This window comes from Globicephala melas, chromosome 7 (genome assembly GCF_963455315.2).
Source record: "Globicephala melas chromosome 7, mGloMel1.2, whole genome shotgun sequence".
Taxonomy (NCBI): Eukaryota; Metazoa; Chordata; class Mammalia; order Artiodactyla; family Delphinidae; genus Globicephala; species Globicephala melas.
Genome location: NC_083320.1, coordinates 7,833,087 through 7,857,198, shown reverse-complemented (window position 1 = coordinate 7,857,198; position 24,112 = coordinate 7,833,087). Strand labels below are relative to the sequence as shown.

At 39.7% G+C, this 24,112-nt stretch overlaps 1 protein-coding gene across 2 annotated transcripts in view; it reads left to right on the top strand.

Annotated features, from left to right (window-relative positions):
- Positions 1–24,112, top strand: part of DIS3L2 (DIS3 like 3'-5' exoribonuclease 2) — a 373,784-nt gene that overhangs the window by 32,766 nt on the left and 316,906 nt on the right. For both annotated transcript variants that reach the window (XM_060301735.2, XM_030872348.3), the window contains exons 2-3: positions 21,421–21,569; positions 22,085–22,242. In XM_060301735.2, coding sequence (XP_060157718.1) covers positions 21,518–21,569; positions 22,085–22,242 — 210 coding nt within the window. In that variant the 5' untranslated portion in view covers positions 21,421–21,517. The remainder of the gene's footprint in view (positions 1–21,420; positions 21,570–22,084; positions 22,243–24,112) is intronic.

Here is a 24,112-nt window from a genome sequence, read left to right as displayed (position 1 = left end):
GAGCTGCAATGAACATTGTGGTACATGACTCTTTTTGAATTATGGTTTTCTCAGGGTATATGCCCAGTAGTGGGATTGCTGGGTCATATGGTAGTTCTATTTGTAGTTTTTTAAGGAACCTCCATACTGTTCTCCATAGTGGCTGTACCAATTCACATTCCCACCAGCAGTGCAAGAGTGTTCCCTTTTCTCCACACCCTCTCCAGCATTTATTGTTTGTAGATTTTTTTGATGATGGCCATTCTGACTGGTGTGAGGTGATACCTCATTGTAGTTTTGATTTGCATTTCTCTAATGATTAGTGATGTTGAGTAGGAGACTTTTTAATGGGCTCCTGTGAACTTTTGACATGTCCCCATCATTTTGTGAGTGTTTCCTTACTTTCTGGAACAAAAAGATATTCTAGGCCAGGGCTTGGTAAACTTTTTCTGTAAGTGGCCAGATAGTAAATATTTTTGGCTTAGTGGGCTGTATTGTTGAAACTACTTAACTCCACCCTTACAGCAGGAAAGCAGCCATAGACAATTTATACATGAATGAGCATGGCTGTGTTCCAATAAAACTTTATTTACAAAGACAGGTGGCTGATTGGATTTGGTTATGGGCTGTAGTTTGCCAACTCCTTTTCTAGGGTCACATCGTACTTTCCCTTCTGCAGTCTCAGAATTGGCCGTTTTTCTAAGGAGCCTTGGTTCCTTCTAACTGTGAATGGTATTTAAACACTGAGACCTGGGCCCTTGATATGCTCATTGCTACTGGGATATCACTGATTCTAGGCCCTCTTAGAAGGCAGCTAGGTAATATACGAATATATACATACATAGTTGTATGCATCTGTGTGTGTGTATGCATACAGGCACATCTATATTTCTGTATTATAAACCATTTAGTTTTAGTGATAGATCGAATTTCGTATCTATACTACAGGGTTTGTTCTAGCCTTTCTACTTCCTATATTTCTTTCTCCAACATTGATACATCTGACTCCTGTTATCCACAATAGTACCAATAAGTAAACAAATATTTACTTATTTGTTTAATTCTAGAATACACAGAAAGTAGTTTTAGAGTTGCTAACTTATACCTCTGTGAAAAACGAATCTATTAATTAGAATTTAATTCTTATTTACACTTCTTTTTTGTCTTTAGCCTTAGGGTTGAGTTAAATAATGTGCTCAAAAGTTACTTCGGTTAGTTTTTTTCCCTCCATCCCTTTAGTATGTTGTATTTTTCATTTTAAACATAGTTAGGATCACTTGTTTTTATTTGCACTGCATTTCAGGCTATTTCCCCCATTTTTATTTTATTTTATGTCGCTTTTTTTTGAGTATGTGAAACATGAGTATGATTTCAAAAGTCAAAACATACAAAAAGGCATATGCAGTGAAATGTTACTCCATATCCATTTCTTTTACCAAGTTTTCACTTTTCTCCTTTTCACCCTGTTCCCACCTACCCCCTGTAGTTATATAGTGTCACTAGTTCTAATTTACTATTTTGTGCGTCTTTTTGCACAAATGAGCATATGTTTGTGTGTAATTCTTGTTTTTTCTTCTTTTTCATAAAAGGAAGCATACTATGCATCATCTGTCCTATAATTAATTCACAAACTCATGAGTTGGGCAAAGTAGAACACTTCTCTGTGGTGAAATGAGTGGCCTCAGCTAAATCTGCAGGGGTGAGTGGGGACTTCATCAGGTTATGGTCAAGTTGAGCCAAGAACAGGAAGCAGACTGGAGTCACCCACACTTTCTGCTTTGGGTTAAAAAGACAATAATGACTTTGGTAGCAGGGATCTTGGTGATATTATCTCTCGAGACTGCTCTAATCTAGAGTGTCGTCCTCCAGTCTAGCAGTTGCCCTCTATGCCTGGTGCAGTTGTGATCCTGGAGTCTCCTTTCTCTGTCATCTTGGAAATTACCTTTGTACTTTTTTGTGCTGTGTTTCTTCCTCATTGTATCCCATATCATGCTTTTTCTTAGTTTACTTTGTCATTTTGGTGGAGCACATCTTTTTGTAGCCTCATAAGAAAAAATATGTGAACTTTTTTTCGATCTGTACTTCTGAAAATGTCTTTTATTCTACCCCCCATGCTTGATTTTTAGTTTGGCTGCATATAGAATTCTAGGTTAGAAATAATTTTCCTTAACTTGTTTTACTACTTTATTGAGGTTTAATTTATGTACATTAAATATTTCCAATATTTAACATTTTTTCTGAGGATCTAGTTTTTGTTCTGGTATCATTTCCCTTTAGCCTGAAGAACTTCCTTTGGTGTTTCTTGTAGTGCTTGTAGTTTCTTGTTTTGCTGGTGATGGATTTTCTTGGTTCCCCTTTACCTGAAAAAGGTCTTTATTTTGCCTTCATTCCTGAAAGATATTTTTGCTGGATATAGAATTCAGGTTGATAGTTTTTCCTTTCAGCCCTTTAAAGAAGTTGTCCTGCTGTCCTCTGGCTTTCATGAAAGAAGATGATAAGATGTTTTAGGAGTGCTGACAGTGTTCCGCTGTCTTCTGGATGCCTTGAAAGAAGATGATAAGAAATAAGAGGGAATTCTCTGGTGGTCCAGTGGTTGGGACTCTGCCTTCTCACTGCTGAGGGCCCGGGTTCAATCCCTGGTCTGGGAGCTAGGATCCCACAAACAGGGCGGTGCAGCCAAAACAAAAAAAGATAAGAAATCTGCTGCCATTTGAATATATTCCCTTCTGTGTAGTGCACCATTTTCCTTTGGCTGCTTTAAATTTTGTCTGTATCTTTGGTTTCTAGCAGTTTGGTTATGATGAATCTATATGTAGTTTTCTTTGAATTTTTCCTTTTTGGGGTTCATTGAGCTTCTTGAATCTATATATTTATATCTTTTACACCAAATCTGGGATGTTTTTGTCAATATTTACTCTACTTTTTTGGATTCATTCTCTCTTTATCTTTTGGGACTCCAAGAACCTATGTTTGGTCTTTTGATATTGTCCCTTAAGACCATAAGGTTCTGTTCATCTCTTTGTTGAGTCTTTCTTCTGTTTTTCAGATTGTATAATACGTATTGATAAATTTAAGCTCATTGACTTTTTACCCTTTATCTCTATTTTGCTCATCCACTGAATTTTTAGTTTCAGATATTGTATTTTTCAGTTTTAAAATTTCCATTTTTAAAGTAAAATTTTCTCTGTTGAGATTTCTTATCATTTCATTCAGTCACATGTCTTTTCCTTTACCTCAAAGAGCATAGTATTCATGGCTGGTTTAAAGTCCTTGTCTGATGTTTCTAACTCCTGAGTCATTTTGAAATTGGCAAATGTTAATCTTTTTCACTTCGGAATGGGTCACATTTTCTGGGTTTCTTGTATTTGAAATAATTTTTGATTGTGTCTTGGATGTAGTTAATAGCATCTTTTGTAATTCTGAATTCTTTTAAATTCCGCGGAAGAACGTTGATGTTTTTGATTTCATTGGCCTTTAGTCTCAGACCTCATTAGGTTCAGACTGTAAGTCTTGTATTCTGTAGCTTCAAGTCTCAGTTCACTTGTTTAAGCCTATATAATGCTGCGTTGAGTCTGTCCTACACACTTACACAGTTGGAGGGTCAGCCTGAGACTTGTACAATGTTTATAAGAATTAAGGGAGTCCCTTCTTCAGCTCTCTCTTCTAGATTCTCACTGGCAGCCAGCTGTGGTTGCCCAGGCTTCTTTCCCTTTCTTCTGGCCAGGCAGCCTGTGGGATTTCTCTTGAAGTTTTAGCTGCCTGTACTGCACCACTCCTGTGACTGCAGCCTGCCTGTCAGGCGAAACTGCCCCTGTTCCAACCCCCACCCCCCAAAAAACAAACACATGAAACTCACTTCAGTGCCAGTCACGTCCCTAAACTTCTACTCCTCCTAATAGCGTCTTTTGTTTACTCTTCAGAATCTCCAGGTAGTGTTTTTCCCCAGAATTTATAGTTGTTAACCTAATTTGTTTCTTATTTATTTATTTATTTAATTTTTATTAGTAAAATTAAAAAAAATTGAAGTATAGTTGATTTACAGTATTAGTTGTAGGTGTATAGCATAGTGATTCAATATTTTATAGATTATATTCCATTTAAAGCTATTACAAAATAGTGGCTATATTTCCCTGTGCTGTGTAATATATCCTTGTTGCTTATTTATTTTATACATAGCAGTTTGTGTCTCTTAATCCCATACCTCTATCTTGCCCTGCCCCCCTTCCTTCTCCCATGGTAACCCCTAGTTTGTTCTCTATGTTTGTGAGTCTGTCTCTGTTTTGTTATATACATTTGTTTGTGTTATTTTTTGGATTCCACATGTAAACGACATCATACAGTATTTCTTTCTCTGACTCATTTCGCTATGTAGGTCCATCTGCGATGTTGCAAATGTCAGAATTTCATTCTTTTTTTATGACTGAGTAGTATTCCACTGTATGTATACACTACATCTTCTTTATCTGTTCATCTGCTGAGGGACACTTAGGTTGCTACCATGTCTTGGCTATTGCAAATAATGCTGCTATGAACATTGGGGTGCATGTATCTTTTCAAATTAGTGTTTTCATTTTTTTAGAATATATACCCAGGAATGGAATTCCTTGATCATATGATAATGCTATTTTTAGTTTTTTGAGAAACCTCCATACTGTTTTCCACAGTGGCTGCACCAGTTTACATTCCCAACAGTGTATGAGGGTTCCCTTTTTTCCACATCCTTGCCAACATTTGTTCTTTGTGTTCTTTTTGATGATTGCCATTCTGACAGGGGTGAAGTGGTATCTCACTGTGGTTTTGATTTACATTTCCCTGCTGATTAGCGATGTTGAACATCTTTTCATGTACCTGTTGGCCATCTGCATGTCCTCTTTGTAAAAATGTCTATTCAGGTCTTATGCCCATTTTTATTTTTATTTTATTTATTTATTTATTTTTTGCGGTACACAGGCCTCTCACTGTTGTGGCCTCTCCCGTTGCGGAGCACAGGCTCCGGACGCGCAGGCTCAGCGGCCATGGCTCACGGGCCTAGCCGCTCCGCGGCATGTGGGATCTTCCCGGACCGGGGCACGAACCCGTGTCCCCTGCATCGGCAGGCGGACTCTCAACCACTGCGCCACCAGGGAAGCCCCCTTATGCCCATTTTTAAATTGGGTTGTTTGCTTTTTTGATGTTGAGTTGTATGAATTGTTTGTATATTTTGGATATTCACCTCTTATCGATCATATCATTTGCAAATATTTTCTCCCATTCAGTAGGTTGGATTTTTGTTTTGTTGATAATTTCCTTTGTTGTGAAACAGCTTTTAAGTTTAATTAAGTCCCATTTGTTTCTTTTTGCTTTTATTTCCTTTGTCTTAGGGGATAGACCCAAAAAAATATTGCTACAATTTTTGTCAAAGAGTGTTCTGCCTATGTTTTCTTCTAGGAGTTTTCTGGTATCTGGTCTTACATTCAGGTCTTACATTAATCCATTTTGAGTTTACTTTTGTATTTGCTGTTAGAAGCTATTCTAATTTTATTCTTTTACATGTAGCTGTCCAGTTTTCCCAGCACTACTTATTGAAGAGACTTTTTTCTCCATTGTATATATTCTTGCCTCCTTTGTTATAGATTTATTGGCCGTAAGTATGTGGGTTTATTTCTGGGGTTGCTTTTTGGTTCCATTGATCATGTGTCTGTTTTTGTGCCAGTACCATCCTGTTTTGATTACTGTACCTTTGTAATATAGTCTAAAGTCAGGGAGTGAGATTCCTCCAGCTCTGTTCTTCTTTCTCAAGATTGTTTTGGCCAGTTTGGGGACTTTCTTGTTTCCATACAAATTTTAAAATTATTTGTTCTAGTTCTGTGTAAAATGCCATTGGTAATTTGATAGGGATTGCATTGAATCTGTCGATTGCCTGGATACTATGGTCATTTTAACAGTATGAATTCTTCCAATCCAAGAACGCGGTATATCCTTCCATTTGTTTGTGTCATCTTTGGTATCTTTCATCAGCGTCTTATAGTTTTCAGAGTACAGATCTTTTGCGTTGTTTGGTATGTTTATTCCTAGGTATTTTATTCTTTTTGATGCAATTTTAAATGGGTTTTTTTTTTCTGCTTTCTCTTTCTGATAGTTCATTATTAGTGTATAGAAAAGCAACAGATTTCTGTATATTAAGCTTGTATCCTGCAACTTGACTGAATTCATTTATTAGTTCCAGTAGCTTTTTGGTGGAGACTTTTGGGTTTTCTATGGCGTTATCATGTCATCTGAAAATAGTGACAGTGTTACTTCTTTGCTTCTAATTTGAATGCCTTTTATTTCTGTTGATTGCTCTGGCTAGGACTTCCAGTACTATGTTGAATAGAAGTGGTCAGAGTGGGCATCCTGTCTTGTTCCTAAATTTTGTGGGAAGGCTTTTAGCTTTTCACCATTGCATATGATGTTGGCTGTGTGTTTGTTGTAAATGGTTTCTATTATATTGAGATATGCTCTCTCTATACTCACTTTGGTGAGAGTTTCTGTCATTGATGGATGTTGAATTCTGTGAAATGCTCTTTCTGTGTCTATTGAGATGATCATATGATTTTTTTCCCCTTCCTTTTGTTAATGTGGTATATCACATTGATTGATTTGTGAATGTTGAACCATCCTTGCTTGCGTGCCTGGAATAAATTCCACTTGATCAGGGAGTATGATCCTTTTTGTATATTGTTGGAATTAGGTTGCTAATATTTTTTTTTTTTTTTTTTTTGCGGTACGCGGGCCTGTCACTGTTGTGGCCTCTCCCGTTGCGGAGCACAGGCTCCGGACGCGCAGGCTCAGCGGCCATGGCTCACGGGCCCAGCCGCTCCGCGGCATGTGGGATCTTCCCGGACCGGGGCACGAACCCGCGTCCCCTGCATTGGCAGGCGGACTCCCAACCACTGCGCCACCAGGGAAGCCCTAGGTTGCTAATATTTTGATGAGGATTTTTACATCTATATTCATCAAAGATACTGGCCTGCAGTGTTCTTCTTTTTGTATTGTATTTTGTCTGGTTTTGGTATCAGGATAATGATGGCCTTGTAGAATGAATTTGGGAGTGTTCTGTCCTCTTCAGTTTTTTGGAATAGTTTGACACGGATAGATATTTCCTCTTCTTTATATGTTTGGTAGTATTACTCCGTGAAGCCATCCAGTCCTGGACTTAACGTTTATTGGGAGCTTTTTTTTTTCAATTACAAATTCAATTTCACTACTAGTGATCAGTCTGTTCAGATTGTTTCTTCCTGATTCAGTCTCGGCACGTTGTATGTTCATAGAAATTTGTCCATTTTTTCTTGTTTGTCCAGTTTGTTGGCACATAACTGTAGAATTCTCGTATGATTTTTTGTATCTCTATGGTATTGGTTGTTATTTCTCCTCTTTCGTTTCTTATTTTATTTGGGTTCTCTCTTCTTGATTAGCCTGGCTAAAGGTTTATCAATTTTGCTTATGTTTTCAGAAAACCAGCTCTTGGTTTCATTGATCTTTTGTGTTGTTATTTTGGTCTCTATTTTATTTATTTCCTCTCTGATCTTTATTGTTTCCTTCCTTCTGCTGACTTTGGTTTTGTTTGTTCCTCTTTTTCTAATTCCTTTAGATGGTAGGTTAGGTTGTTTACTTGAGATTATTCTTGTTTTTTGAGGAAGCCCTGTATTGCTATAAACTTCCCTCTTAGAACTGCTTTTGCTGCATCCTATAGATTTTGGAAAGTTGTGTTTCCATTTTTATTTTTCTCAAGGTATTTTTTGATTTCCTCTTTGATTTCTTCATTGAGCTGGGTTTTTTTTTAGTAGAATGTTGTTTAGTCTCCATGTGTTTGTGCTTTTTCCATTTTCTTCTCTATAATTGAGTTCTAGTTTCATACTGTTGTGGTCAGAAAAAATGCTTGATATAATTTCCATCCTCTTAAATTTGTTGAGACTTGTTTTGTGGTGTTAGCATATGATCTATGCTGGAGAATGTTTCATGTTTTCTTGAAAAGAATGTGTATTCTGCTGGTTTTGAATGGAATGTCCTGTAGATATCTATTATTCCAACTGGTTTATTATGCTGTTTAAAACTACAGTTGCCTTATTGATTTTCTGTCTGGATGATCTGTCCATTGATGTTCATGGGGAGTTAAAGTCCTCTACTATTATGGTATTATTGTCAGTTTCTCCCTTTGTGTGTGTTAATATTTGCTTTATATATTTAGGTGCTCCTGTATTGGGTGCAGGTATGTTAACAAGTATATATAATATTCTCTTCTTTTATTGATCCCGTTATCATTATATAATGCCTTTCTTTGTCTTTTGTTATAAGACTTTGTTTTAAAGTGTATTTTGTCTGATATGAGTATTGCTCCCCTTGCTTTCTTATTGTTTCCATTTGCATGAAATCCTTTTCTATCACCTCTCTTTCAGTCTGTGTGTGTTTTTAACTCTGTTGTGAGTCTCCAGTAAGCAGCATATAGATGGGTCTTGTTTTCTTTTACCCAATTAGCCATCCTATATCTTTTGATGGGAGCATTTAGTTTATTGACATTCAAAGTAATTATTGATTGGTATGTACTTATTGCAATTTTATTACTTGTTTTCTGATTGTATTTCTCTGTTCCTTTCTTCTTCTTTTTGTTTCTTCTCTTGTGATTTGATTTTCTTTAGTAGTATGTTTGTGTTCCTTTCTTTCTAGTTTTTGTGTATCTGTTGTAGGCTTTTTGATGTGGTTACCATGGGGTTCATATATGTTGACCTATAACTATACTTACTTGTTTTAAACTGATAGTCATATAAGTTCAAACACATTCTAAAAGGTCTACCATTTTTACTCCTCCCCCATATTTTGTGTTTTTGATGCCATATTTTATATTTTCATGTTTATCCATTAGCTGTTTGTTATAGTTACAGTTGCTTTTAAAATTTTTTGTCTTTTAATCTTTGTACTACTTTATTTAAGTGGTTGATCTCAGCCCTTACCATTAATTTGCCTTTCCTAGTGGGATTTTTCCTTTCCTACAGATTCTTAGTTCTTGTTATAGCCTTTTCTTTTTACTTAGAAAAGCCCTTTTAACATTTATTTTAGCGTAGGTTTAGTATTGATGAACTCTTTTGGTTTTTGCTTTTCTGAGAAGTTCTTTATCTCTCCTTCAATTTTAAATGATAATGTTGCTGGGTAGAGTGTCCTAGGTTGCAGGTTTTTCCCTTTCAGCCACTCCCTTTTGCCCTGCAGAGTTTCTGCAGAAAAATCATCTGATAGCCCTGTGGGGGTTCCCTTGTACATGACTCTCTTTCACTTGCTGCCTTTAGGATTCTCTCCTTTTCTTAACTTTTGATATTTTAATTGTGATACATCTCAGTGTGAGTCTGTTTAGGTTCATCTTATTTGGGTCCTTTTGTGCTTACTATATCTTCTTAAGGTTTGGGAGTTTTTCAGCTGTAATTTCATCAAATACATTTTTTACCCTCTTCTCTCTCATTTCTCCTTCTGGGACTTCTATAATGTGAATGTTGGTGTGCTTGATGTTATCTCAGAGAGCTCTTAAATTGTTCTCATTTTTTTTTTGTGGTACGCAGGCCTCTCACTGTTGTGGCCTCTCCCGTTGTGGAGCACAGGCTCCGGACGCGCAGGCTCAGCGGCCATGGCTCACGGGCCCAGCCGCTCCGCGGCATGTGGAATCTTCCCAGACCGGGGCATGAACCCGTGTCCCCTGCATCGGCAGGCAGACTCTCAACCACTGCGCCACCAGGGAAGCCCCTGTTCTCATTTTTAAAAGTTGTTTTTCTTTTTGCTGTTCTTATTGAGTGATTTCCGTTATTCTGTCTTCCAGGTCAATTCTACATTCTTCTGTTTCACTTAGTCTGCTACTCATTCCTTGTAGTGTGTTTTACCTTTCAGTTGTTGTATTCTTCAGTTCTCACTGGTTCTTTTTTATATTTTCTAGCTCCTTGTTAAAAGTCTCACTGTTTGTCTATTCTTTTCCCTAATTCAGCTAGCATCCTTATTACTGATGCTTTGAATTCTTTATCTGGTAAATTGTATATTTCTGCTTCATTATTTTTTTTTCCCAGGGATTTTCTCTTGCTCTTTCAATTGAGACCGGTTCCTCTGTCTTTTCATTTTGCTTAACTTTCTCTGTCTCTGTGAATTTAAGTGAACTAGTTACCTATTGCAGTCTTAAAGGGGTGTCCTTATGTGAGAGTGTCCCTGTACAGCATGTGTGTGCCCAGTGCCTTTAGTGGGAGAACTGGATTTGTTGTGAACAGGAGTCACCATCTTTCTTTGAGATGTGCTGGCAGCTGTCACCTTGGTAGGAGGTGGGGCTGGAGATGGAAAGGCTGGGGTGGAGCCAGCTGTGAGGCAGGACTTCCCCTCTGCTCAGTGACCATTACTGCCTTATTGGGGAGTGGGGTTGGATCTCAAGATGATGGAGCAGAAGCCCTGAGGTTCTGGTCTGAGCTGGCTCTGTTCCGTTTAAGTGTGTGTTCTCCCCTCTCTCAGCACTGGCACCCTTGCCCCAGAGGGGGCCAGTGCTAGAGCAAGAGGGGCCTGTGTGGGCTCTCAGCTCATGGTGGGGTGCAGGCCATGGTGAGATGGCTGCTGTCACAGATTGGAACTGCCCCCACGTGCTGCCTGTGTAAGTGCCAGCAACGGCCGCCTCTGCCATGCTGAGACACCACCCTGGGTCCCAGTTGCCTCTGTGTCCCACAGCCAAGTTCTCTTCCCACTTGTGGTAGCCCTTGCTCCAGTGTGGAGCTGTGAGGTGAAGTAAGTGTGGCTCTGGTGTACACTCAGCTCAGGCTAGGAAACGTGCCAGTGCAGTTCTGGGAAACTGGGCAGCCACTGGAGCAGTCCTTGTTCTGCTCTCTCCACCCTGCTTAGGAAGCAAGCCAGTACTTGCACTCTCCTCATGAGTGGAATCCAGGCTTCCCACAGCTCTCCTGTTACTCCTAGTAGCCCTCCATCTAGCCAAGGGAGCTTGTCTTCCCTGGGTTGGACCCAAAACACTTGCTCCCCAGGGTGGATCTCTGCCTGTGTATTCTTCCTTTTCCTCTAAATCCCCTCCCAGTGGCGCAAGTTCTGACCTGATTGCTTCTCTTCCCTTCTTGCTGGATTCCATGTGGATCTTTCTTACAGCCTTGGTTGTACAGGAGTCTTTCTGCCAGTTTCCAGTTAGTTTTCAGTGAGAATTGTTCCTCATGTAGATGTATTTTTGATGTGTTTGTGGGGGGAGGTGAGTTCCACATCTTCCTACTCCACCATCTTGATTGATCCCCCCCAGTTTGGTTTTAAGTCATTTTTCCAGGTTCACTGCCAAGGATGGGCTCTTCTGACTTACCATTTTCATCAGGAATTCACATGGTATGATATTGAAAAAATCTTTAGTAAGAGATGAGACCTGGAAGGTAGGTGTATTAGTCAGGGTTTTAGAGAAACAAAACCACTAGGACATGGATATGGAAAGGTATTTATCATGAGGACTGGCTCATGCAGTCATGGAGGCTAAGAAGGCCCACGGTGTGCTCTCTGCAAGCTAGAGACCTAGGAAAGCAGGTGGTGTAATTCAGTGAATCTGAAGGACTGAGAACCAGGGGGCTGATGATGTACATTCCAGTCAAGGTCTGAAGGTCTGAGAACCAGGAGTGCCGAGGGCAGAAGTTCAGTGTCCCAGCTCAAGTAATCAGACTGGAAGGGCCAAATTCTTCCTTTCTCTTCCTTTTTGTTTTACTCAGACTCTCAACATACTGTATGATGCCCACCCGCATTAGGGAGGGTGAACTGCTTTAGTGAGTCCACCTATTCAAGTGCTAATTTCATCCAGAAACATTTTCACAGGTAGACTGAAATAATGTTTAGCCAAATATCGGCACCCTGTGATCCAATGAAGTTAACACATAAAATTAACCATTACAGGGCTTCCCTGGTGGTGCAGTGGTTGAGAGTCCGCCTGCCGATGCAGGAGACACGGGTTCGTGCCCTGGTCCAGGAGGATCCCACATGCCGCGGAGCAGCTGGGCCCGTGGGTCATGGCCGCTGGGCCTGTGCATCCGGAGCCTGTGCTCCGCAGTGGGAGAGGCCACAGCAGTGAGAGGCCCGCGTACCGCAAAAAAAAAAAAAAAAAAGAAAGAAAAATAAAAAATTAACCATTACATTGGATTAGATTACAGAGTTGCATTGAGGAACCCTTAAGGGTTTTGGAAATGCTGTTCATAAACTATCTTCTGTGTTTTAGGTGAAACATGGATTGAGGAAAAGAGATAAGTCGTTGAGAGACCTGTTAAGAATCTTGTCATCTTTAGGCTACGCTATTGCAACAATCTGAATTCAGACAGTGCTAATCAAGTTGGAAAGGAAGGAATCTGTTTAGGATACATTTTGAAGACAGAATAGACAAAATACGGTAATAGAGTATTATTAATGGAGAGAAAGAATTTAGATGACTGCTGTTTGCTGCCTACCGATGATAATGATGTCATTAATCTGGATGCAGTATGCAGGCAGAAAATCTGGTTTGAGGACAATAATAACTTGAATTAGAAACATGTTGCATTCAAAGCGCTTGCCAATATTATTCAACAGGAAGTTGGAAAGTTAAAGGAGAACTTCAGAGAGAAGGGTTGGAGATGTAGATTTAAAACTCTTTAACAGAGAAGTGAAATGAGTCTTAATAATAGAACATTGCAAATGGTAGGAACTGAAGAGGTAAGTGAAAGAAGAGGAGTCATCAAGGAAATTTGAGAATTGCAGAGAGAGTTAGAAGAACCAGGTGACTGCTGTGTCCTGGATGTCACTGGAGAAGAATGTGTAGTCCAAGGGGCTGATGAGTGGCATCCTGTTCTGGGGTGGCCTAGAAGAAAATAACTGAGACTATACCATTGTTCTGGTGATGAGGATTTTCCTCCCTGGGAATACTGAAAGCTTTATTTCATTGTAGAGATGAGGGCAAACATCATATTCCCAGGGGGATTAAAGAGTATGTCATGGGGAAATAGAGCTTATGAGTCTAGACCACATTTTCAAACTTTGGCAGAGACGGGAATGAGAGAAATAGAATGGTATCTGGTAGCTTGAAGCGTGCAGAATAAGAGCAGGGCCAGGCCCTTGATTTGGATGTATTCTGTTGGGGAGGCTACTGTGGAGAGAATAATGAGTATGACAAAGTTCTAGAGTAGATAGATAAAAATTGGATGAAGAGGGCTTCCCTGGTGGCACAGTGGTTGAGAGTCCGCCTGCCAATGCAGGGGACATGGGTTCGTGCCCCGGTCCAGGAGGATCCCACATGCCACGGAGCGGCTGGGCCCGTGAGCCATGGCCGCTGAGCCTGCGCGTCCGGAGCCTGTGCTCCACAATGGGAGAGGCCACAACAGTGAGAGGCCCACATACCAGAAAAAAAAAAAAAAAAAAAAAAATTGGATGAAGAACACACCTTGAGGAGGTTGTCAACATGTAGGGACGTTTCTTCCTCTCATACAGAATGAGAGGAGAGGATAGATGAAATCATAGAGGGCTTTTGTCAGAAAGAAGAGTGAGTCCGTATAGGGGAGAGTTGGGAATTGAAGGCATTGACTGTAAATGAGAGAGTTAAGGGTTAGGTTGACACTTCCTCTTCCAGCTATAGCATAGAAAATAATTGGAAACCAATCTTCCTTCTGAGAACAACTAGAAAAGCTCACTACCACCCTCTCTCCCCCAGCAAAGGAAAAAAAAAAAGAATTGAAGGTATTTGAGAGGTAATAACAATGAATATCTAGGAGAGAATAAAGGCTTAGGGAGATAAGGCTAGTGTTTCGTGTTGTTTGTCTCCTACAGATGTTTACTAATTTTTGGAGGGATCAGCTGAAAGACTTAGAAGCTGAAAAACTGAGTGGTGAATTTGATAATCTCTTAGGGCCAGAGAGAAAAGGATTAGAATTTAGGCCCTGCCCAGGTTGGGAGTGTGTGGCCCTAGTGAAACAGTCTTATTTGGGATTGGTAGATACACCTACAAGTAAGGGTGACTGCATGTATATAGGCCTTTAAAGGAGTTGTAACTCTACTTTGAATACATTTTAACCCTGAAAAAAGATTAAGGTAATTTGTTTTATTTGTCTTAGGTACTTGGCAGAAGCAAATGTAAATCCTGTTTGAAAGATGATAACATTATACTAGACCTCAAATTATTACTAGAAACATTTTGAAAGTATAATGTCCAGCCCATAATAATAAAAAAGAAAATCAGGCACATGATCAAACAACACAAACAAAATCAAACAGAAGAAACAGAAGGTAATATTAGATCAGTAGGGACCTCTGATATTGGAGTTTTTAGGAGCCAACTTTAGTATAGCTATTCTTACCTTGTGCAGAGAGATAAAAGATTCACCATTTTCCACAGAGAACTGAATACTTTCGAAAGAATGATATGGAAAATCTAGACTTGAAAACATAATAACTGAAATTAGGAACTTGATGGGTTCAACAGAAGATTAGATATAGCTGAAGAGAGAATTAATGAAGTGGAGAATTACTGAAGCAATTGAGGGAGACATTAAGACTTTGAGAAGGTCAAAAGTGTGTAATTGGAGTCCCAGACAAGGGGTTGAGAGAGAATGGGGCAGAAGTGATACTGAAGGAAATTTGCTGAAAGCTTTCCATAACTGTTGAAACTTATCAAGCAATAGATTCTCAAAACCTTACTAAGACTATGCAGAATAAAAAGAAATCCATACCTTGGTATATTGTATAAACCTGTAGATAACCAAAGACAAATAAAAAAATTTCAAAAGCTGTCTAGAGATGGGGAGAGGGAATAAAGTATACTTTCAAAGAACCAACAAGTAGAGTAATGGCTAACTTCTCAGCAGACACAATGGAAGCCAGAAGACGATGGAATGATATCTTCACATTAGAGAAAATAACTGTCAATCTAGAATTTTAAAACCTGCGATAATATCCTACAAAAATAAAGATGAAATACAGATATTTCAGACTTGGCAGTTTTTCAGTTGCACTAGCCACTCTTTAAAATGTTTGAAAGACAAATGTGGCTAGTGGCTACCTTATTGGGCAGCACAGATATTGAAAATTCCCATCATTTCAGAAAGGACAGCATTGCTATAGATATTAAGAAAACCATGAGGATATTTTGAAGAACCACGGCCTCCCCCCAAAAAAAAGGGGAACCTTTAGGTGATATTGACAAATGCTTAAAAAATGCAAATTAACAAAACTGATCTAAAAAGAAATTTAAAAATTGAAACTATTTAAATGTTAATTTGTGTGTGTGTGTGTGTGTGTGTGTGTGATGTCTGCCTTTAGTATCAGGGGGAATACTATCCCCATAGAATTAATTGGGGAGTATTTCTCCTACTTTTTTAGAAGAGTTTGAAAAGGATTGGTGTTATTTTTTCTTTCTGTTTGGTAGAATTCACCAGTGAAGCTACCTGGGCTTTTTTTATTGGAAGATTTAAAATTACCAGTTTAATTTCTTTATTTTTTATATGTCTATTTAAATTTTCTATTTCTTCTTAAGTCAGCTTCAGTAATTTGTGTTCTTCTAGGAGTTTATCCATTTCATCTAAGTTGTCTAGTTGGCATAAAGTTGTTCACTGATTCCCTTATAATCATTTTCATTTCTATAAAGTTAGTAGACCTGTCCCCTTTTTCATTCCTGTTTCTGTGATCATCCTGTGGAGGTGGAATGGACCCCTTCCCAATTAGTAGGATGTCTATACTGATTGCACTCTGTACATCAAGAGAATCTGAGAGAAAATTTATTACTCACCTAGGAGACTCCTGGGGAGAGAAGGGTGGGTATAAGCATCTCTGGCCTGGCTTGAGCCAGAGGGAAGGAGTGAGGTTGGCCTTTATAATGGTTAGGGGACTGAAGATGCGGAGGTCCCATGTGCAGGCTGGGGATTTGTGAAATGTGAATTTCCCTCTCGTGCCAAAAAAGGTGGGGATGCAATGGACTTTCTTATCAACCTGTCCAGGTTGGGTCAAAGGGGAAGGGGGAGGTGAGGCTCAAGGTAAATTAGTGGTCAAACATCAAAAAATGGAGCCAGACTCTTTATCACAAGTTGTAAATTTTGGTTAAAATTTTTTTTGCAATTTTTGATTTTTCTTCAGATTGGATAATCTTGATTGATCTGTTTTTCCATGTTTATTGATTCTTTCTTCTGTTAGCTCAGATCTGCTCTTGAGTTCCTCCAGTGAAATTTTCATTTCAGTTGTTCTGTCTTTCAACTTGGAATTTCCATTTGGTTCTTTTAAAATAATTTCAATCTCTTACTGATATTTTTTATTTGATGAATCATTGTCAGCATAGTTTCCTTTAAAGATGGTTTCTTTTAGTTCTTTGAACATATTTATAATAGCTGCTTTGAAGTCTTTGTTGCCTGAATCTAAAATCTAGGCTCACTTAGAGATAATTTTTATTGAAACTATCCCCTGCCCCATTGTATGGGTCAGACTTTTCTGGTTTTTTTTTTTTTGCATCCTTATAATTTTTGTTGAAATCTGGATGTTGTTGATAATATATTCTGCATTCTGATTCCTTTTCCTCCAGAGTTGGAGGTGGTTCCTCTGTTTGTTTAGCGGCTTGCATGGGCTAATTCTGTGGAGTCTGTTTCTCTCATGGTGTGTAGCTAGCTGCTCATGTCTCTGCTCAGTTCTTTTTTTCTTGTTTTTATTTTTAAGCATGACTTTCTGATAGTTGCCCTTGAGTCAGCATATCTTAGTGGTCAGCTTATGATTAGTCAGAAGTTGTGTTTAAACTCCTTGAAACGATGAGGCCCCCACCCTTTGTCAGTGGTCCTGGTGAGACTTGGGAAATGCATTCAAAATTGAGGCAGTTTACAAGTCTGCCCTGGGTTTTGCTTTCTGTATTTGCAAGGCTCACATTCATCCAGGGATGAATAGCTCTGTAGGACCCACTCATTTCTCTCCTGTATGTTTACAGTCTTGAGCATACACACAGCAGGAAAATGTAGATTCTTAGAAGATGCACTTTGGTTGTCTCATTCCCTGATTCTCCCTGTTATATTTCTGGTTGGTCTCTTGATCTGTTGCTTGCCCTAACTGGTATTACAAACCAGACTAGCTGTGATATTGGCTTTTCCTGATTTTTTGCCCCTTAAATCACTATTGTCGTTAAAAATGCCTGTGGGCGTGGAATTCTTCTCGCTCTGCTCCAAATAAATTTAGCTCTCTCTGGCAGTGGGGTTGCCAGTCATTACAGCTTGCCCTGCCCTATTAGGCCTTCCACATCAAGAAACTGGGGGTAGGTGTAGGATGGTGGGAGCCCTAGGCTAAACCACCATACATTTCCACTGTTGTTACTGAGATTCAGTAGATTTTTCTTGAATAAACACTTCTCAATTTGTTGTATGTCTTCGGTTAATATCCAGATCCTTAAATGGTTGGTTTTGATAATTTTGTCCATTTTTATTGTTGGGGATAATATTTGTCAAACTCCTCATTCAACCATTCTGGGGGTTCTTTCCCCTGCCTTCTCTCTGTTTCTCTGTCTCATTTTTAAACATTTAAATTTTATTCATACTAAATTTTATTTCAGAATATGTTATGAAGTAGGGATCTATTGGCTATTTTTTTAAAAAATGGCATTAAGTAGTGTTTTAACATTACTTAACTATTTCATGTGTTTCCCAATTATTTGCAATGTATATTTTTTATTTTTAAATTGCAGTGAGATTTATTTTAATCCCATCCTCTTTTTTTCTTTATTCCATTATTATATCCTCTTTCACATGTTTTTACCATCTCTCGCTTTCCATTGGCTCCATCTTAGCTTCTGAATAGGCTTAACCTTCTCTTTCTTTAAACCTCTCATGACTTATCTCCTTGAGTTTCCTTCACTACCCAGGTTCATTAATTTCTTCTGTTCTTGCTACTCATAAGGCTGAATGAGACTAGGGTAAGGCAAGTGAGATGCCTAGGGCACAAACATTTAAGGAGGCACTTATCTTGGAGTCCTACAAGCATGGGGATGGCACTTGTGTCACTTAGCTTTCATAAATTTTGTGTCCTAGGTGCCTTGCTTGCCTCACCCTAGTCCTGGCTCTGCTACTCATATTTCTCTCTAGTATATATTTGTTGTAACCTGGTTTTTGTCCCAGATAGTCTTCATTTATTCAAATTTTTGAGCACCTGCTCTGTACTATACATTGGGTCTCAAGACACCACTTCTTTTACCCAGATGCTTTCTTTGTTTACACTTTCTCAAGTCTAGTGCTTTTCCTACATTACTCCTCATTCCTACTCTTTTGTACCATGTGACACTATTAACCATTACTGCCTGTTCATCCTAATCTTAGCCCAACTCTTCAGAATGTACAGCTCTTTCCATGGCAAGACACCCTCTCTAGGAGCCAGTGGGCAGTTGGGCAGTGTATCATTGGCCCTCATTCTGGAAGCTGGTGAGGATTAGCTGGTGACTTGTGCTTTTAGTGTGTCAGGGTAGGAGTGTCCAGGATTTTTCCAGGGTTAATGGGCCTTCACAACTACATCACTGGGAAGGGAAGGTTGCTTGCTTGTTTGTCTTCTGCTTAGCATCTTGTATTCTTGGAATCTTTCCATCTGCTTCCAGTGCTTTGATACCCAAAGGCAGACTTTGACTCTGCTTGGCTGGTCTGGCTTATTCCTGCTGACTTTGTTTCCTGGTTTTCCATTCTTTGCTGATTTGTTTTTAGCATGGTTTCCCTGAATGACCCTGCTTTGCTTGGTGTTCTCACTGCTTGCTCATGAAAACAAACTCATCCAGTCATTTAAGGAGTGATTATTGAGCACCTGTTCTATCCTAGGTACTGTGGGAGCCAGTGGGATTATAGTGATGATCTCAACTAAACATTCCTTATCTTCCTGAGCTAGACAGAAAAGTTAGGTGTAAATCACACCAACTGAGGCATTTGCTGTGAAAAAAGGTTACAAATGCAGCTGGCCTAGGACATTTGAGTTGAGATCTCTGTGCCTCCGTCTCACTTGACTGGCAGTAACTCCCCTTACCTTTGAACTCTTGCCTGCATCAAGCCTTGATATGAAGCGCCCCATTGTCAATCCTGGCTCTTGGTTTTGGATTGCCTTTCTCCTGCTTGCAGCTTGCTCCAGCCCCTTGCCCCACCCAAGGCTGCCATTATTTGTTTTCTTAGTAGTTCGTGCAAACCCTGATCATGAACCTGTCTTCCTTTGGAAGTCATTGTCTCCCTTGTTTTCTTAGCATCAGACTCTATTGTTTTTTTCCCCTGTATCTTTATTAGCTTCTTTATTATGTTTTCTACTTCTTCTTCCTCTTTGCAAAAAAAGTTGCCCTCACCCAGATTTTGTCCTAGGCCCTCTTCTGCATCACCTTACCCCTTTTTGGCAATCTCTTCCATTCTAGAAAACGTTGGGTTACCGTCTTTATGCAAATGGCTGGCTAATTCATCTAAGTTATGCTCCAGTTTTCAAGTTCTTGATGTAGAAGTATGTATTTCCACGTGTAGAGGCATATATATAGAGGTATGTATTGCCATGTAGAGGTATATAATACCCCAAGTAGAATTCATCATCTTCTCTAACTTAGTGATGTTATCGTCTCCCAGTCTCCTTACTTGAAATCTCACGCAATTGCCACCTCCGTGCTCTCCTTCAGAAATGCCTGGTCGCCAAGTGGTGCCAGTTTTCCTGTGTAATGTACCACGTTAACGGTCTGTTCGTTTCAGTGTCTGCAGCTGCAACTCTAGTTCGGGCCTTCCTTTCCTTTCACCCGGTCTGTTCTGGTTCTTCCCTGAGGTGCAGCTGCTGCCAGTCTTTCTCAACTCTAGATGACTCTAAATGTGCTATGCCAGGTTAATTTTTCCTGAAACACAACTTTGGTCTGTTGTTCTTCTCTTCCGCTCATTCATGCTTCAGAAATTCCCTACCGCCTTTGAGAAACGGGGCAGGTTTTCTAGACCTCCCAACTTGTTTTATTTTCCTTGCCACTGCCTCCCTTCATATAGGCTGGACTCCATCCAAATGGAATTAATGTGGCAAGAACCTGCCTGTGTTTTTCTGTTTGTGTGTCTATATATTTTTTTCCTTTTGCCAACAGTATGCTTTTCTCACATTCTCAGTTCTTAACATCTTTCCTGAAGCTCTCTTGGATTTCCTGATCTGGAGAGTCTCTCTTCCATCATATGTACATTACCCATACTTAAAAAAAAAGTGCTTATCACTCCCCAACTTGTATTAGTTGTTATTTTAATATGAGTTCTATAAGTCTAATTAACTTTTGTATCCCTCACTATGCCTAGTGTATAGTATCTTGCAGAAATAGTTGTTGAATTAAGGAGTGGATGAAAGCATTTCTGAATGAAACCAGCAGATGGTCTGGACTCCTCTGTGTGCCTTTTCCACTACCTTGTTGTTTATCTAAGACCATCTGTTTCTCTCTCTTCTTGAAACTTCTTGACTTTATCTCTGAATCTCTTCACATATCACTAAGTGGCTTGTTGCTCTGTCTCTGTTGCTTCTGCTCTCCTGAGTTAGTATTAATTTCAATTTAAAGAAAAATTACATCATTTTGGTGAAGGATGTGTGTGGGAAGTTTAGAGGAAAGGGTTTTAGTGTTCAGAATGACATCTTGATCCACTTTATGGGAAAGCAGGCTGCCCATACAGATTTTGAGAATTTGCAAGTATAGGCTTGAATCCTGGGCCTGTGGCCAGCAGAGAATAGAAAGTAGATGTAGTGATGACATGTTCAGTGTCCAGGTCAAAGGCCAGGGGGCCAGCTGCAGGGCCCCACATTCCAGTCCGCTGAGCCAGGCAGCTGCCTTGTATTCCTTAGGAGCAGCTGCCGGAGCTTCTGGTCAGATGACTGGTTTGAAGTGATGGCAGGTAAGAGTAGGGAAGTAGATGTCTAACTACAGTATTCCCATTTTTTGAAAGCTAGTGAATCATCTGCAGTTCCATGCATAGTTGTGGACATCTGGTTGTGGCAGTAAATTAGGTTATGTTTATACTGATGAATGCTAAGGAATTGATTTATTTGATTTTGTAGAAGAACGTCATTTGTCTAAGGTTAAACTTAGTAAATGCCGCATCTCTTGAGCCCTAGTTTAGTACCTATTTCATTATAGACTTTAGATTCTAGATCTTTATACCATTTTTCAAAACCATATTCCCTCTTGCTCTTGTACGTTCCCCTAGCTGAATAGAACCTCAGAACTCCTTAATTTCAACCTCATTGCCCTATTTGTGGAGATTTTTAGTTGAAGGGGCCCAAACAAGCAGGCTGGTGATACCCATGAAGTTGAAGACCTTGAAAAGCAAGTCAGGACAGATGGTGTGCTTGACTAACTGCCTAGGAGAAAGTGACGCCAGGACCCAGGAGGGATACCACATTGCCTTTGCCATCCAAGTCCTAAATTTCCCAGAGCACAGAGGAGGCTTCAGGTTAACAGTTCTTCAGTCACCCATCTCTCTTTGGTTTCAGCTAGTGACAACTGAGCTGATCAAGGCCAGAAGAACTCTGAGCTGAGCAGTGGAGGCCCTCCGGGATCTAGAGAGAAGAGGTGACCGTGGAACCAGTAATGAGCCATCCTGACTACCGGCTGAACCTCCGGCCCCTGGGGACCCCCAGAGGTAGCAAAAGGAAAATGGAATCTGCTCTAGCAACTGGAGACCTGAACTAAAGTGGAATGGAGGTGCAGGGCGGGTCTTAGGACTGAGGGAGACTGTAATTCCCTTGGTGGCCTGTTCAATATTCTCCTGTGTCATTTACTTTAGAATTGTGTGTTTTCTTGCTGTCGTAATTTATTGATATTGATTACAGTTGTTTAATCTCCTCTAGAAGAGTGATGATCTTTTAGTAATTCCTATTTTTAAAGGTTTGTGTCTATAACCAGCAAAGCATACTGAACCCATTATTCGGGTTATGTTCCATGTATATTGTGGTGCTGATTTAAAATTCAGGTCTCAAATCTGTGTACATTTTATTCATGTTTCCTTATCAATGTTTCCTCTTTATGACTATTTGAAATCATTATCAGGGAATTTTATTATGTTTTGGTCTTTCTAAATAAGAAAAAAAAGGTGAAATATCTCCAGTTTTGGAGATAGACGTTTGAGTAGAGTTGATTGATGCCTCATGTTTCTAGGCGCGTCCTCTTTGGCTGGCCCACGTGGTGTTGGCGCTTCACCAGGTGACAAAAAGTCAAAGAGCAAGACCACACGAGGGAAGAAAAAAAGCATATTTGAAACCTACCTGTCCAAGGAGGATGTTTCAGAAGGCTTGAAGAGAGGAACACTTATTCAGGTGCTTAAAATATACTAGAAGGCTATTCGTTGATTATGTGGAATCAGAAGTAATCGATTACTCATTGAAACTGTTCATTTTTCTCTGCTGTGTGCTTTGAGAGAAATGATGACATAACAGGCCCAGGGCTTCCCACTTCTCAGACCGGCAGTATAACTAGAGGTGATAAGTGCCACCAGACTGTGACAAAGTGCTCCGAGGTTTGAGAGAAGGGAACCGTTACTTCCAGTTAGGGTTGTCTAGGAGTGCTTTATTGGAAGGGATATATTAGAGCCAGGCCATGGATTGGTGCAGTTTGAATAAGTGGAGAGAAAGAGCTTTACAAGGGGACCAGTGTGGACTGCTAAGAGAGAAGTGGGATATAGCGTGTGGCTATAAGGAACATTGATAGGTCAGTTCGCCTGGAGCACATGGATGCTGCCTGACAGAGAATAAGCTTGAAAAGGAAGCAGTAAATAGCAGCAGACAATATTTGTTGAGTGCTTTATAGTTTACAAAATATTTTTACAAGCTAATTCAGCAGTTTGGCTCAGCAAACGTTCAGCTATCCACTGTGAGCCAGGAACAGTTTATATAGTTAGGAGCACACAGCGTGGTTGCTCCCGAGATGAAGGTGGATGAGACTGACTTTCTATACTTTGAGCCTGCAGCCCAGTAGTGGAGCAGGCAGTCATGTGAACAGATGATTTGAGGATAAAGGGTAAGTGCTCAGATAAAAGTGTGACCACTTACTGGAGAATGTTGCCGGAAACCAGGAACTGTAGGAGATGACACCTGCGGTGAATATTGAAAGATGACTCATTTGGGTCTATTAAATGAGTGTTATGTGTGTGTGGGAAGGGAGTTATGGAAAGGTCGTGACACTAATGAAGACACGAACTGTGAAACAATATGGAGTGAGGCAGCTTAGGTCTCTTTAGGCGTGAAATCTGAGGCAGGTAGTAGGCAGTGAGATGGAGAGGGAGGCGAAGCCACATATTCTTTGAATTAGTCTATTTTATAATTCTTAGTTTAGTATAGAAACATTGCCATGTGTTACCTGGCTTGCTTGAAGATGTCGACTGTGTTCCATTTTCTCTCAGTCCGAGTGTCCAGCTTCTATATTTGTGTTTGGGGCTGGAGATCCAGCTAATTAACAGATACTGTCATCTTCTCTTCCTTTTTATCACCTTTTGTATTTACCTGTGGTCACGTGCTTAATATAGACTCTTGAATGAAAATTTGTTTTTAACAGATTAATTAGTTGCTCGCTCTGATTTCAGAGGTATAGTTGGTTTTTTTTTTTTAAAGCTTCCCTTGATTTCTTTGATAAGGTCTCTCAGGAAGGTTAAAGGTTCAGTTGGACATTTGTTCATTCATTAATCCATTCATTTGCTGTTTGTCGTTCAGGGCACATACTGAACTTCATTTTATCTGCAAGTTTCTTGGCCCTCATCTTGTTCTGTGTATGAGGACCTGTTGTGCTTTTCCCATTCTCATCTCCTGCCGTTCTCTTCCAGGTACACTCTGCTCAGTTCACCCTGATCTTCGAAACTTTGCCAGTAAAAACTCTGCTCTTTGATTCCTCTATGACTTTGTACATACTGTTCCTGGTGTTAGGAATGCTTTCTCCCACTGTCTTCATGTAATTGTGCTTGACCTTACCTAAATGTTACCCCCTTTACGAAGCCTCACTTTAATTCTCCAAGCAGAATTGGCCATTACCACTTTCCTGAAGCCGACATTTTTGTTTACCCTTTATTCTAAACTTATTATCATTTCTTGGAATTTATATTTCCTCAAATGGACTGTTCACTTCCTTGTGGGCATGGCCATATTTTATTCCCACAAATTAGCCCAATGACTGGCATTTGATTGATGCTTAATAAAT